The 16,534-nt window shown below is 36.7% G+C and overlaps 1 protein-coding gene across 7 annotated transcripts in view; it reads right to left on the reverse strand.

Moving 5' to 3' along the window:
- Positions 1 to 6,499: 6,499 nt before the first annotated feature.
- Positions 6,500 to 16,534, reverse strand: part of PPP3CB (protein phosphatase 3 catalytic subunit beta) — a 60,127-nt gene continuing 50,092 nt past the window's right edge. For 2 of the 7 annotated variants that reach the window (XM_040485406.1, XM_040485408.1), the window contains 4 exons: positions 15,427 to 15,508; positions 14,331 to 14,428; positions 9,628 to 9,657; positions 6,500 to 8,119 (listed from right to left, as the gene is read on the reverse strand). In XM_040485406.1, the coding sequence (XP_040341340.1) occupies positions 7,941 to 8,119; positions 9,628 to 9,657; positions 14,331 to 14,428; positions 15,427 to 15,508 (389 nt within the window). In that variant the 3' untranslated portion in view covers positions 6,500 to 7,940. Of the gene's footprint in view, positions 8,120 to 9,627; positions 9,658 to 14,330; positions 14,429 to 15,426; positions 15,512 to 16,534 lie in introns of all 7 variants that reach the window. The other 5 variants (XM_040485405.1, XM_040485407.1, XM_040485409.1 and 2 more) reach the window with 3 other exon arrangements.

A 16,534-nucleotide genomic window follows, 5' to 3' on the forward strand; every position in this document is an offset into this window, starting at 1 on the left:
GAAGAAACTTTCCTAAAGAGGCGAGTTTTGAAGTAGAACTGATCCTGCACCCACCTACTACCTAGCAGGAACTCTGTGATATTCTCCTTTCTTGGCTTGTCTTCTCCCATTCCTTCTACAATTGTTGAGTAAACAAAAGGAACTATATTGGGAAAAATAAAAACATGCATTCACTCAACAAATATTTATTGCTAAACATATATAATCACTCATAAAATAATGGAAACAAATATGAAAAATATACTCAACATCTAGATGTCCTGTAGAGGGATCAAATGTAAATCATAAGGCAGTATATAAATACTGTAAGTGAAACTAAAGCACTAGTGGGAAATCAGAAGAGTCTCTTTAGTTGGTTAGCTGTAGGAAGACTTTATAAAGCAGGTAGCAGTCAAAATAGACCGATGGTAATTCTTTGAATACATGAGATAAAAAAAGGAATTCTTAGCACAGAGAAGAGCATGAGCATAGAAATGTAGATGGGAACACTCTAGAAATTAATGAAATAGAATGATTTGAGTTTGACTATAAGTATAACAACATAAACATTAAAAACTAAAACTATAAAGTCTTAGAAGAACACAAAGGGAAAAGGTCATAATATGGATTTGGCAATTTCTTAGATACGACACCATAAAAAGAAATGAAGTACTGATAATATGCTACAATGTGGATGAACCTCAAAAGCATTATGCTAACTGAAAGAAGTCAAAAGGTCACGTTATAGGATTTCATTTATATGAAATATCGAGGAAAGGTAAACCCACAGACAGAAATCAACTCCTGGTTGCCAGGGACTGGGTGGAAGAGGAATGGGGAGTAATTGCTAAATGGTTATGGGGTTTACTTTTTTTTTTTAAGTTTATTTATTTTGAAAAAGAGAGAGCATAAGAGAGCATAAGAGAGCATGCACTCAAGTAGGGGAGGGACAGAGAGAGGGAGAGAGACAATCCCAAGCAGGCTCTGTCAGTGCAGAGCCCAACTTGGGGTTCAAACCCATGGAGCTGTAAGATCACGACCTGAGCCAAAATCAAGAGTCAGACACTTACCCAACTGAGCCACCAGGCACCCCTGGTTATGGGGTTTTCTTTTGGGATGATGAAAATGCTTTGGAACCAGATAGAGGTGGTGGTTGCACAACCATGTGAATGTAGGACATGCCATTTAATTGCTCACTTTAAAAGGATTAATTTATCTTGTGAATTTCATCTCAATTAAAAAATAAAAAAGAAAGGTACCTGTAGAGATTGAGAATCTAAATACTAACTTTCCAATTAACTGCCTCCAGGGACAGGGAAATGGCAGAGGATAAAAAGGCTGACAGTGGTTGGTTTTACTATGAATAAGGTAACTTTTAAAGTTCAAATCATGGATCATGTTTTGTTACAAAAATAGTCTGACATTTACTCCTTCTGGACCAGATTTGTTAGGAAAAAAACTCTAGAATCATCATTCAGATGAAGTGTAGGTGGCAGAACAAACAAAAACCTCCCAGAATCATCCACTAAAATCTATTATCTGTACACCTGAAACTAACATAACATTGTAACTAACTAGAATTAAAATTGAAACTTAAAAAAAAGAAAAGCTATTATCTTATGACATGGCTTTTTGCAAACTGCTGTCCTCAGTTAATGAGGGAACTAATTTGTATTTTCTTTTGTACTTTCTTTCCCCTCCTTTCATTTCACTTGTGTAATCTCTCCCCTCATACCACAGATAAATGGATGTTTTCAGAGTCCAAAGAACAGAGATAGCTAAGCTCATCTGCATTCTACATTCTCACTAATACAGAAGAAATTAGACCTGAAGGTGGTAGATTATTTTAAGATTTAAGGGTCCCTTTACTAAAGGATGCCTTCACACCTGAGTACCCCATTTCCAACAAGTGACCTGAATCTTCCCTCCACTTTTAATCACCACACATTCTCATCACATTTCCAGAATCATTGCAACTTTAGAAGCATTCATCTGCTCTACCTACCCAGCCTCCTCAGGCAAGAAAACACCTTCTTGAACCTTGAAAGAATGGATTCTTCTTTTCTTTACAGGTATGGAGAAAAATTATCTTTGTTCTGATATAAGTCAAGGGTCTTAAATCCCAGGATTAATAAATATATATTCCTGATGTTCAACTAAAAGCCTTCTGCAATGGAAGCCAATTAAGACAAGAAATGTATTGCCTCACTTATCTGCCTTTCCAAAGAGGTCCTTCTTGAAAGGAAGACTAACTCTTGGCTCTCTAGAAGTTGACTGAACTCACTGGGAAGTGAAGGAAGGAATCACAGTTTGAGGAGGAGTGGGGCGATGAAATCCCTGAGAGTTTCCTCTATGTCTAGAATGGGTTCATGACACAAACTAACTAAATTTCTGGCAGGAAGGTAAGAAGGTGGGAATGAGAAGCCAGGTCCTTGCATTTGCATCTACGTGAAGCTCATGTCTGAGTTTGTGTACCCCAGGCCCAGACCCAGCTTCCTTGGCTCTAACTTTTCTGCACAGAGTCCCAGGATCCTCCAAGTTTGAGGGGACTGAGAGAAACAAAGGCAAAAAACATAGAGGACAAGGGAGAAGTTGGAAAGAATTACATATAATGAGCTTTCAGAATTTTCTAGAGATCAGAGTCTATGTCACCTAGCAAGGAATCACCTTTTTTCCAGCTGCCCCCAGTGGCTTGGGCTCTAATTTATTCTCCGTATATAAAAGAGAAAACACCAACACCAAGGACTAAAAAGGAGACATGAACTTGACGGTCTAGAAAAACTATTATCCTTCATCTCCAAATTCCCTAAATATTAGCCTATTCCCAGACCAGGTCTCCCATCCTTCTCCCTCACCACCAAAAGCCTCAAGTTTCACCTACCACAGTATCTTCTCGCTATCTCCAGACCAGGAAGACCTATGTAATTTTCTCTAATTCACCAGCAAACACAAAACATCTTTGGGGAGGCAGGGAAAGGGGAGAGTGATGCTAGTCATTGGGGATCCTCAAAAGGAGTTAGGAAAGAGAAAGCGAAAAGGAGGAATCCATTAGGAACACTATTATTAAGCACATTCAGATGCTTAATCAGTGCTAACACTCCTTGGGGTGATAAATGTTTTACTCAACTATAAACTAAGCAAGCAGATGATTTGAAGGGAAAGGAACTTACCCTGCTAAGCCCTAGGCTTCCTTCCTTCTCTCTTTCTTCTAACTGAAGTGAATGCTTGATCTCCTCAGATCTAAGCTGTGGCTGACTTGCAGCTGTCCCTTCGTATCACTTTCCTTTGCAAACTGCTGAAATGCTGTGTCTCTGTGATTAGGTATACCCTGCCAACCAGACAGACAACGCTGAATTCTCCCTAACGAGGCAAGGAGGGACTTGGCCCCCTGCCCATGGACTTCTCTCTTTCTGACCTTCCTTGTCTGCCAAGATGGCTCAGTATTTATTCTGTCAACACACCCAAACTCACCAAAGGCCAGTCAGGCTAAGGAAAGATGAAACCTATTGCTTCTTTAACCTCTCTTACTAAGGCAGCATTTATGCTCTTAGTCCACAGTGGCAGAAAAACAAACAAACAATAACAAACAAAAAACACCTAGGATTAGTTCAGAAGTCATTAGTTGGTTGGAAATGGAGGCACTAGCTCAGAGCAGTGGGAACTCCTGGAGTTCTGGATGTTAATCCAGACCCAGGAAGAGTTACCCCAAGCCCAAAGTCCCTTTTAGCCTAACAACACTGCTCAAACACAATGATTAATATAATTAATTTGTATATTAAGTAAAAATGTAATACCCAAGAAAGAAGAATAGAAACGGTCTTTTAATGGTATAGAAGAAAATCAATTGTAGGGGAACAAAATTAATTTGTAAAATTCACTTTCTCTGAAAGGAAAGCAAGGTACTTTCTGAGTGAATGTCACATCGGGCACACTCCATTTATTTCAAAAGAGTGAATAAGAAGAGGAATAAAATAAGCAAAATCAAAATATTACTAAAAATGCATTCTACTTCTAGGAACAGAAAATATAAAAGAATCAATTCAAACATCTTCTCATTCCTTCCTATAATGAATACTGATCCAAGGGATTTAATTATACATTCCTAGCTCCTTTTCACTTACCAAGCTCCAGAGTCTATCGTAAGTTATTAGGACAATGGTCCTATATGACTGCAAGACCTAACTTTCTGTTTACATCTGGCCCCAGCTATATGTCACTTACCTGCCTCTGTGATCATCAAACTGGGGAACAGAACAACTTGCAGGGAGGTCCTGGAATGTGGTAAATCAAAAATCTATACATGAACAGATGCAGAGAATGGATTCCTTAAAAAAAAAAATTTTTTTTTTAAGTTTATTTTTGAGAGACAGACAGCACAAGTAGGGGAAGGGCAGAGAGAGACCAGGGAGACAGAATCTGAAGCAGGCTCCAGGCTCTGAACTGTTAGCACAGAGGCCGATGTGGGGCTTGAACCCACGAACCATGAGATCATGACCAGAGCCGAGCTGGACGCTCAACCGACTGAGCCACCCAAACACCCTGAAAATGGATTCTTAAGGAACTCCAGACTATAGGAAGCAAACTGAAAGCAGATAAGGTGGAAAAAAAGTGTTAAGGATGCATTTACATGACATTATTCAGAACAGCCGTGGACAAAAGAAAATCAGTTGCAATAGGCAAAAATCCGGAGTAAAATGGGAGTAATTCATTTTAAGCAAATGTTTCAGGTCTATTTCAAATCAACTGGCAGAACATTTAAAGGTTATGAGTTCTGTTAATATTAGCTGAACAACAGAAGGCACAAGAAGTGAGAGGTGGTCTTTTCTTTTAAATTTTTTAATGTTTATTTATTTTTGAGAGAGAGAGAGAGAGAGACAGAGACAGAGACAGAGTGTGAGCAGAGAGAGAGGGAGATACAGAATCCGAGGCAGGTTCCAGGCTCTGAGCTGTCAGCAACAGAGTCCCACGTGGGGCTCGAACTCACAAAACATGAGATCATGACCTGAGCCAAAGTTGGACGCTTAACCAAGCCACCCAGGCACGCTGAGAGATGGTCTTTTCTAACTCAGGAGTGTCATCTTTGACTATAAAGGAATATAAAATAAAGAAAAAACTGATATTGAATATTAATTTATATTTTACCATCATAGCTACTAGCTCTGGCAGACATTTAAATTTACACTTTAGAAAGATCTGAACTTTTCAGTTTGCTTTCATCATGAATTACATTTATTTTTTTATTTATTTTTATTTTATGATAGAAAGAAAGTGGAGGGAAAGGCAGAGACAGAGGGAAGGAGAGAGAATCACAAGCAGGCTCCACACTGTCAGCACAGAGCCCAATGCGTAGCTCAAACTCACAAACCATGATATCGTGATCTGAGCCAAAGTCGGAGGCTTAACTGACTGAGATACCCAGTGCCCCATGAGTTACATTTTTTAAAAAGCCTTAAAAATGCTTTCATGGTTCACTGTGAAACCTTAAAAAATACTTCTATCGTTCATAGTTCTGAAGAAAGATTAGAAAGAGGTTCCTATTCAACAGGTACAAAGTGGTAGGTGAGGCACTGGGTGATTTTTCTACCACTCTTAATGTATACCACTTTTTCTGAATTCTGTTCCTTTCTCTTACTTTCTTCCTCTTTTTAATTTTTACTATCAACCCATAATTCTAGTTTGCTAATGATGTTTTACGTTTACCCATGATTCCCCCCAGTGATGAATCTAAGGGCGGAGTTCCTGGTACCTGATATTCTAGTTAAGCTCTTAATTTAGAGATGCACAGTTTTCATAAAAACAGTAACATCAAGAAGAACCTTTAAGGTATGCAGTGCATAGCAACTTTAAGGGTAGCTCATGGACTGGTATGTGTGTTAAGTTGATAATACAGCAACTAGAAGCTGTAATAATCATCACTTTGAGTTCTGTTTGTTACCTGAAATTAGGCGAGTATACACATTTCAATTTAAATTAATGCTTTCTAATGTGTATCATTATATTTATTGTTGAAAACTGTAATAAGGTTACCATATGATTACATTATAAAATGTTGAGCAATATCCTAATTTCCCTCAATTTGCAAAATTCCATACTATTTTGATTATGGCAAAGAAGGAATATGATGGCAAGAAAATGCAGTATCATGAATATCCTTTTTCTTACTGCTAAAACACCCAATAAGTTCCCAATACAACTGTAACAAAATTCTAGATAATAACATTTTCTTTCAATGAAAAGTCAAGTGAAATAGTGATTTTAAATATAAGATTTAGAAGGCCTATAATAGGCACCCAAAGTCCTCTAGTGCTCAATTACTAATGCTCATGTAAGACAAATATAACCAAAGTTTAAAAAAAAAAAGCAAAATTTATGAAGATAAGAATTTAATTCATCAAATTATCATGAACTATCCATGAGATAATCTTCTCTGAAGGCTATATACCAGTTCTGTTAACAGAATTTTCTGATTTGCACGAGGTCAAATCAGACTACATCTTCCAAATAAAACCCAACACAGAGATAGGAGCAGCGGCCCATGCATGGAATTTATTGTGTGCTACTGTTTATAAAATACTCGAATAGTCCTGCACATGCATAATATTTCCAACTTAGACAGGAGACCATACAGGGTGCACTTTCTGGCAAACAAAACAATAGATGGTTCCGCTGCCTGGAGCTCTGAGTTGTATTCCAGGGCATGAGGGAAGCAGGCCACCAAAGTAAAGGGAAATATCAAACTACAGTGGCAATCAATACAGGTCAATAATTGTGAAAAATTAGCACATGGTTCCATTTAGTTTAACCAAGCAGTTCTGTAACTATCAAAGGAAAATGTTCAACATGCAATCTTGACTTTTATGCTTCCACTAACATCTGAATGATTGAACAGAACCATTGCTTCTATGCTGCATTGCTTAATCAAAAACACTTCCAGAACATTTTTAAAATTTCCTTTGCATCAAAACATAAAAATGATAGAAAGCCAGCAGCAAATCACCCTGGTGGCTATTTAAGCAACTTGAGTACTCACAATAAACTAAAATTTCTCATAACATCTAGGTAACCTATACATGTCGTACCTGTACATCATAGGTCTATATATTAAATATTTGCAAAATGAAAACATGCATACACAAAATACGTCAAGTTTTACAGACATGATTTGAAGTAAAATTTACGTTGACAATGTACAAACTTCTTTTAAAGTACCTTAAATGAGTAATTCTGTAATTCTTCATAATTTTGAAATTTAGAGGTTTTCTTCTTAAATCTCTGGGGTGTAAATTTCAAAAGATCTGGGCAAAAAAGATTCTAAATTAGTTTTTGGATTTGTGTTCAAGTAAGAGAGTCTGCCTAGAAATAGATTATGCATTCATAATTGAAAAATACCAAGACTATATTACAGAATTAGCCACATTTAAGAACTATAGACCTGAGGTCAGCATTTTGTTTAAATGCCAACTGGGTTTCTCAGCATTTTGCCCATAATTCAAAATACAGCTTAGCAACCTCAGAAATGTATTTTAAGACCATGCTAATTCATCCTTTAAAGACATTTCATGAGAAAAAAAAGTCCACATTAGCTCTTAGGATTGCATTTGAAGTCATGGTTAAAAAACAAAATCTAATTCTACTGAGGGGAAAAAGAAATCTCATTTGTAAACTTAAATGTGTGAACCACAAGCATAAATGGAGGTGTAGTTGCCCTCCACTGGAAATTGCCCCAAGCCCCTTGCTCACTGCTCTCCACCTTGGCAGCGATGACCCAATCTTATCAGATAGTACAGCATGTCCCAGGGCCCTCAAGCCTCCATCCAGGAAGGGGGCTGGGGTCTCAAAAGCACAATGGTTTCTCCAGAGGGACTGTGACATTTACAGTCAGCTTGGCCGACCCCTCCAGATCCTGGGGGTGATCTGTCCATTTGGGGCCCGAGATGTGAGAGTCCCTGGGAAGCCGTGGGTCACTGGGCACTATGGTTGCCAGTCCCGTGGTTCTCAGTGGCATGTGCGGTGTTCAGAGAATTGAAACCATCTTGCTGTACAGCATCTTTCCGGGGTGGCATTCTCTCATTGATCCTATCCAAACCCTTTGCCTCTTCAAAACTGCAGATTCTATGTGGTGGAGAGAATCCTCGTATTGCTTAACAAAATGCAAATTTGATAAGTCAGTAATTGAAAAACATTTCTGAGATTTCAAAAACATAATTAATGATTTTTAAGAAGAAAGAAATTAGCTGTATGTAGCAACATTTAAATCTTACTTTAACTGAACCTTATCCCCATTCCAGACTTCCCCTTAAAATGTGAAATGTTTAAACCTAAATATAAACATGATCGCTTCATAGTGTTAGCATAGCCTTTATAAAAGAACGCACAAAAATAACTCTTCTCTGACCCCCAAATTAACAAACAGGCAATGGTCTCAGGGTCTCAGTCTGACTTCTATTATACCAATTATCTCCTACCTCAGACCCTAAAATCACCAGTGACTATCACAGTAAGGCAGCAACGAGAGTAGGGGCAAGTGAGGAGGCTAAACAAGGTTATCCTTGACATACAAATCTGTACCAAGAGCTTGGGAGGAGAAAGAGGTAAGTAAAGTTAAGTTAAAATTTAGCAGATCAGAACTATCTTGGAGGTCAAGGTATCATCACCCCATCACCACCAGAATGAAATGAAAAAGGTGGGAAATGCCTCCAGGAGTTAGGTCTGTGTTTGGCTGATAGCAAAAAGTATTCATAGTTTCAGATTTTAGGGAATGTTTTCCTTAATTCAATAGCCATTCACTGCATGTTCTTTGGAAACCCAAATCAAAATAAATAGCAATCCTCCTCCAATTGTTGTAATTTCTCATTTACTTCATCTGGAATGATGCATTTTCCACTATTAAAATGTGCATACAAAAGATTTCCATACCACTGGTTATAATCTGGTTGTTTTAACATGTGCAATCTTTGGGATTCTGAGTCTGTGCAAGTGAACCAAATAAATGGTTGGGCAGTAAAGCATTAAATAATGTGTAACATCAAGCCAACACATGATGTACATGAGTATAATATTATCAGCAAACACTAGGCCAAACAGCAAAAAATAAATAAATAAATAAATAAATAAATAAATAAATAAATAAATAAATAAAATAAAATAAAATAAAATAAAATAAAATAAAATAAAAATCATAGTGACAGCTCCTGCAGTCTCAGGTAAATTACTGAAAATCAGTAAAAACTAACTCAAACCTATACCTAGAGCGGGTTTCACTTCGGAAAAAAAATGATCTGAATAGCACAGAATCATGCAAAATGTGGAACAGAGCTTTCTTTGCAACCTCAAATGCTACAATATTATAGCATAACATGCTGCACTCTAAAGAATTCAGGAACAAGTCAATGCTGGTTGCACAATATACTAGAAAAGGGAAAAACCAGATTGTCACTGTGGAAATTGGTCCTTGTGATTTAAAAAACAAAAACAAAAACAAAAACAAAAGAAAAAAAAAAGAGGAATGTGACTATCAAACTCAATGAGTCAGTGAGTCTGATTCACCTTGGGCTGTGCAAACTAGGAGTAAAACACACCCACAGGACATTCTCTGATGCCCACCCACACACCACAGATCTCTGCCCAGCGCAAGGACTCTGATCGTACCTTTTTCAGCCTCAATAGCCTCAACTGTGGCTGTACAGAAGTGAGCAGAGGCATGCAAAATGAATGAGAGAGATGAGAAGGGTCATATTGTACAGCAGAAAAGGCAATGATCACTTAAAATATCACAGTATCCCATACTACATCATCATTTACAATTTAACATAAATAGTATCCACATTAGAGAGCCCATCCAATCCCCCAATTCCTGACACAGCACAGTTTACACACAGCACTATGACAACATCGCTCAGAGCACAGAACACATAGACCTAATGCAAACACAGACACCTCAGCACCCATGCAGATGCACTCCAGTATTAATTACCTATCATGAATTCAGTATTTTGATAGCCTTAGAATTTTTCAACATGTTTATTATATCACATCCATCACAATCACAAGGAAATTCTCTAAGGTGAAATTATGATGGTAGAATTGTAGCAGAAGAGCAAAGAGAAGATTCCTTTTTTTCATCTAACTGAAATAATACTCATTATCTGTTATTCCATGAGATATAAACTAGAAGGGGTCAGTAATGCTTTTCCTGTTGCTTCTAATTCATAAGGCATTGCAAAAGTCAGTATGGATACAATGAAACTTAAGGGAAGTAAACTTGGTGAATTGCTCTTGGTAGAATAGTTCTGTAGCTCTGTTGTTTGTGGGTAACCTAAAAGGACCCCTCTTATCTACTAGGAACTTCCTTTCTATTCTAATATTGATTAGTGTCCCAAACATCCACAGATACTAACGTCTACAGCCTTTACAAAAAAAAAAAAAAAAAAAAAAAAAAAAAAGCTTATGTTCAGTTTGTCATGAACTCAAATTTGCCTCTGGTACTAACAGCATGCATTTGCAAATGAAGATGGAAAGGCCAACAAACATCTTTTCAAGCCCATCTACCAACTAGAGATGACTCAAGATAGAACTGAGGTCTTTCAGGCAGTAAGTCCTGTATGATATGGACATACACATAGGTCATATAAATGAGAAATGCATTCTTAGTATAGCTGGTCTCTAGCCCATTTACAGAATTTCAATATTATTTGGTCACACATTTTGTAGTCAAACATTCTTTTGGCTCATCTCTGGGTTCAAAGTGTATAGAACATTCACATTTAGGACCAGAATCAAAGACTGCAGAGGACAATACTGACTGACAACATTGCAAATTCTCCACTTCACTCAAAGTGCACACACTCAGAATATTTATAACAATAATACCCCTAATACCCCATCCTTTCTATTTTGCTTCTTCTACAACAAGGCCAATTTGATTTAGAAATACTAAACTTTGTCCAAAGCAGTTATTAATGTGAAAGAAAACTGATGAATCTAACGAATTAAAGTAGACTAAATTAGGAAAGTTTGTTGATCTTAACAAGATAGTAAAGTGAACTGGGGGGGACCCAAAAGAAGTAGGTTGCACAATGAATTAAAAAAATTTTTAATTTTCCTTAACTGTTAAACTACATTACAAATCCAAGCAGACAAACTTATTGTATACCAACTATACAAATAACCACTTAAAAAATCTAGCTCTGTACATTTGGAGTATACTCTTGGAATTTTCCCAGACAGAAAACTGGGATAAATGACCCACCTCTATTTGATCAGCCCTGCAACTTCTATTCTTCAAAATATGGACTATTTCCTTTATAATTTAGGCATTGAATGAGAAAAAAATAAAATGCCTATCAGAATATGTGTTATATATGGTAACAAATTAAAAATAAAACCTGATACCACTGTAAGAATTAGTATCTAATTGAGCGTATCAGTAGTCCAAAAGTCGATTAATAAATTTTTCAAATTATGAAATGTAACAACATACTTCTGAAATCATTCTATAGGCTTTAATTTTATATATAAAAGCATGTTCTAGGTCAAATTATATTTTCTGCTCTTTCCAGAAACTCCTAAATGCTCCTAATCCTTTTCAAGATAAAAAACATATATCACACTCAAAACTGCTTGAATGTTTAGAACTGAAAAAAAGCCACTTGAAGCTTAATAATTAAGCTGGAAAGAAAGAGATCTGATAATTGCAAAATTCTATCTGAAAGGCACAATTTTTCCTCTATTTGTTTTCAGTTTTATAAGGCCTTTTGACATGACCTTAGTAGGTTTGAGTATAGTGCTGTCACAAACTGTGTTCCTCAATACTACACAGGATAAATAATTAAGAGGACTTTGGCATTACTAAAATAGAGATGGTCACATATTTTCCCATATAGGTCGTGGTGAAGACAGCATTATAGGGCTAGCTCCCAATCAAATTTCCCTGAAGAAAACAGACATAAAATATACCAATTCCTACTCCAAAAGAGTTGTGTAGTTTGTAAAAACACTCAAATTCATAAAGTTACTGAGAAGGCAATAGGACTTATTCCCTGACAACAGGACTGAGGTATTAGAATTTTAAACTTTTTTTTTGCAATACTTAACTTTCAGTTATTCATATCAGGGAACATGCCTACTAAAATATCAGGAAAAAATTTTAAATCACACAGATGCAGCTTCTGTATGAGTTTTATTATGTACTTAAAAATGGGTTAATATTATTATAGTAGGGAAATCACCCCACACTATCAAGAGCCATCATGGTACAGGTGGGGAGCTATCTAGTTTCCCAAATTAGACCCCTTAAACTCAGCATTGTGTTGTAACTCACTCTCCACTGGGAATACAGTCCCTTCGGTAAAGCTGTCTTTCAAACCTTCCCTGCAATTGGGGTGAGTTCAAAGTTGGAAGACTGAGCTTCAGGCTGCATGCAAATTAAAAATGCATAGAAATGCTGAGCTGCCAACAAAGCAAGTACTAATTGTGAAATTGGAAAGAAAGGTTTGCTATAGATACAATGCAAAAGTAATAATATATCCAAGGATAATGGAGAGATGACTGTAGTGTAGATTTATTAAAGTATGAAGCCTTTCAGTTTTCCTTTTATGAACAAAAAGGAGAAAAGGTAAACCATTTTTCAAGCCATTAAAGTTTATCCTCTTCTATTAACACTTTTCCTAGTTTTATTGAATGTTTAAGATCTTAGTTTTAGTGAAATTCTTTTTAGCTCATGTTGCTAATGTCTACAATATAGTAAGAGTGGAGTAAGGAATATAAAGAAAATCAAAGCAGTTTTTCTTTTAATAAAAAAGGAAACCTCATTCAGAATGTAAATTTGAAACTATAATTTTAAAACCTAGCTGTACTTCTCACATATACCAGTGGTGGTAGCAGACAACACAATAACATACAAAATAGAACATGTAATAGGCTACAAGTAGGAATTATTTGTCTACAGGAAAAATTATTTATTTGGCACTTATTATGAGACTGAGTGAAATGAAACTGTGAAAAGTCAATCTAATTTAAATTTATTCAAAAATTTGAATTATTTTATTTATTTTGTTTGTTTGTTTAAAAAAACTCACTAATTACGACACCAGAAAGAAAGTTATCTGTGACTAAGGAAAACATCAGATCTGTTGCTGCCTGTTTGAATAGAGCAATGTCCCTTGGAGGGCTGTCAAAAGTGGCTACAATAAAACATAAATTAAGACTTTCCATATCACATTTTTTGCCTTCCAACCACAAGGGAAAGAAATCTAGACTTTGAGTTATTGTGTATACGCTAAAACATTCACATCACTCTCTTCTATTTAATATGTAACGGGCTTTCAAAAAGTTAACCCAGTATTTACACAAATATTTACGCCAAAAAAAGTAAGTTTTTTTTAAATATAAAATATTCAATGAGCCAGATTACAGGAATGCTTTACGTATAATTCTTTTTATTTTCATGCAAAATAAAGGCACACTTAATAACACCCTTTCAATTTTGACTTACAGGATTTAAATTCAACCCCTTATAACAATGACTTAATATCTAATGTTACATTCATGTTCAGAATGCACAAAGTACAGCAACAAATGCAGCAAACCTCAAAACAAGGTGCTACAGAGTTGCTTCTACATCAAAAGACAGACAAGCGTCTGATAGAGTAATTTAATTTAACATACTTTTACAGACATACAGCTAACCTAAAGAAAGACAGACAGATTTAGGAAAGCAGCTACATCTGCAGAGGAAGAAAACAGCATGTTACAGACAGTCAATTATACATAGAACATTTGACAAACACCACAGAAAACAAACTTTGGCATTATTCACCAGGGTACAAAACCTTGCACAAATCTTTTGGCAAGTGAAGTGCATAAGTAATGTTCTGGGGCCCAAGCAGACTGTTAATTCTAAAATTAAGTATCTGAAAATATAAGCATAGTCTAATACAATTACATAAAAAAATAAAAAATAAGAAACTTGGAATTACATTTCCATTTTAGTAATATGGATATCCTTGATTCACATTCAGAAACTGGGGCTCTTAAAAGAAAAGAGTGCATTAGACAAACAAAAATAAAGATTTTAACCATTATGATATGAGCTGCTCCCATATCATTTCATTAAAAGCTGAGAGACTGACCATTATTTTCAATTGAAAGGAATACCCATTCTATCAATGTTCTGCCTTGGTCAGGTTATTAACCAGACACTACCTATCATATAGTATTCTGCCTGTGTCAGCTGCTGAGACAGGAACTAAAAAGCAGAAGGAATTCCCTGCATGCATTATGTGTATTGTTAGCAAAAGAGTGAGGTGTGCCCCAGTCCATCTGAGGCACAGCAAGTTGCATAACATCATTACCACTTTGCAGGGTCTGTCGTCCTCCAGCCAACACTCCACTAGGCAACATCCCTGTGGGAGTCAGGCCCTTGAGTGTCAGCACGCTTTCACTCTCCTCCCTATTGCAAAGAGATATAACAAACATCAGAGACTTCCAACAAGTACTTAGTTCAAAAGATGAGATGGGGCCCAGAGGTAGGCCATGTATGTAATTTATGACATTCATTGTTGTTACGATATTTTCCTCAATTCCAAGATAAGACATTTTTCTATATTTTAAATGTATGACTTACAACTGACACATTACAACTGACTGTTTTTCCTGAAAAGCCTTATTAAATATATAATGAGATTAATCATCAATGAGAATCAAGCAATTGAGAAAATATGGTATTTCATATGCTGTAAAGTTCAAATGTCAGATATAACCAGTTTTGCAAACAAATTTTTAAGGACTGACCCATTATGTGTACCCTTAAACCTGAATTAACCCTAGGAAAACAGCTTGTGGCTCCAGCAAAGGGGACTTCCTGTATGGATGAGCAAGTTCATCAGGAATACTCTAAAAAGTACCCCCTCCTGGGGCACCTGGGTGGCTCAGTTGATTAAGCGTCCAACTTCAGTTCAGGTCATGATCTCGCTGCTCGTGGGTTCGAGCCCCGCGTCAAGCTCTGTGCTGACTTATCAGAGCCTGGAGCCTGCTTCAGATTCTGTGCCTGTCTCTCTCTCTGCCCCTCCTCCACTTGCGCTGTCTCTCTCTCTCTCTCTCAAGATAAATAAACATTAAAAAAAAATTTTTTTTAAATAAAAAGTACCCCCTCCTTCTTATCCTGCTCTAATTTTTTTTTTCCTGCTCTAATTTTTAAGGTGTAGAACCAGTACTTTCATCACAGAAGGGCAACACATACCAAAAGTGAGCAAAAATAATCACAAGGGTCAAAACCCCTAGTTTCAAAAGGACTTGTGTTCCCTTCTTCACTATGTAAATGTAAAACTAACTTCTTTATAGGAAGAATGCTACTATGTTGCTTTTAGGTGTCAAACAGGACACTGCTTACAGCAAAGTACAATAAAAGGAATTTCTGTAAAACAAATAATCAGGAAAATGTATCATTACCTGAGAACAGAGAAGACCCTTGCCATCTTGCCAATTGCTCGAATTTTGTTTCTTATGATTTCTTTCCGGGCTGCAGCTGAACCTACTTTCAATGGAATAAATAGAAAAAAGGACTCAAGTTTAGGGCATCCACACTTGCACCATTCTATCACTACCCTATACCAGGCTCATCTTAACCAACACCAAACCCTCTGCCCACCAGCTCACATGAAGGAGACTTAATGAACTCATGCCAAAAAGCTTCTTACTCCTTCACTGTTTAGCTGAGCACTGGTCTAAGACTGGGGTTTGATACAGATACAAATGAAAAGTAATCCACAAACATTATGACTCTCACGCTACTGCTAATCAGTAAAACAGCAATGGGAAAGAAACTAGAACCCAACCTGTATCACAAACCAGAGAACAAAAATAATGCTAACAATCCTATCGTCTTTGTTTAATTCTCATGAGAGCCTATGGCATGCAGACTAACAGACAAGAGTTGGTAATAACTGTATAGTCTTCTATTTAACTATTATAAAAGCCTCTGACATGCAGGCAGGAAATATCCCATCTTACTATGATAAAGTAAGTTCCTTGCTCTAAGTGGTTTAAAAACAATGGTATACAATAACTACTGTGCAGATGGTGCTGAACTAAGGTCCATACTAATATTTCAACAATAATGCACATCTTAACCTCATGGACTAGACGTCCTCAAAGTCATGCAAATATATACAATCTCTTATATCCCTAGGTGAGTATGACACAAGGAGAGTGAACAAGAAAAGATTCCCTAAAAAACATGGCTAAAGGATCACTGTTACCTCTATAAAGGGTTGGCTGTACTGCCTATCACTGGTACAGAAGAGACTATACCAAAATAACTTGATCTTTGGCTGAAGAAAAACTCAAAATTGTATCTTCCTTCCCTTGGCCTCCAGAAAGAACAACAATCTCAGTCCTGTTATCTCATATATAGCAACTAGAATCACTCTGGACCCAAGAGTGTGGTTCCTTAGAGCTGTGCTTCAACATGATGAAAACACACATATGGAAGCACCATGGTTGAGGAGAAAGTTAAGGAAAGGCTAAAGAGACTAGACTAAAAGGGGCCATAGGTACA

This window comes from Herpailurus yagouaroundi, unplaced genomic scaffold (assembly GCF_014898765.1).
Source record: "Herpailurus yagouaroundi ecotype Mexico unplaced genomic scaffold, PumYag 163, whole genome shotgun sequence".
NCBI lineage: Eukaryota > Metazoa > Chordata > Mammalia > Carnivora > Felidae > Herpailurus > Herpailurus yagouaroundi.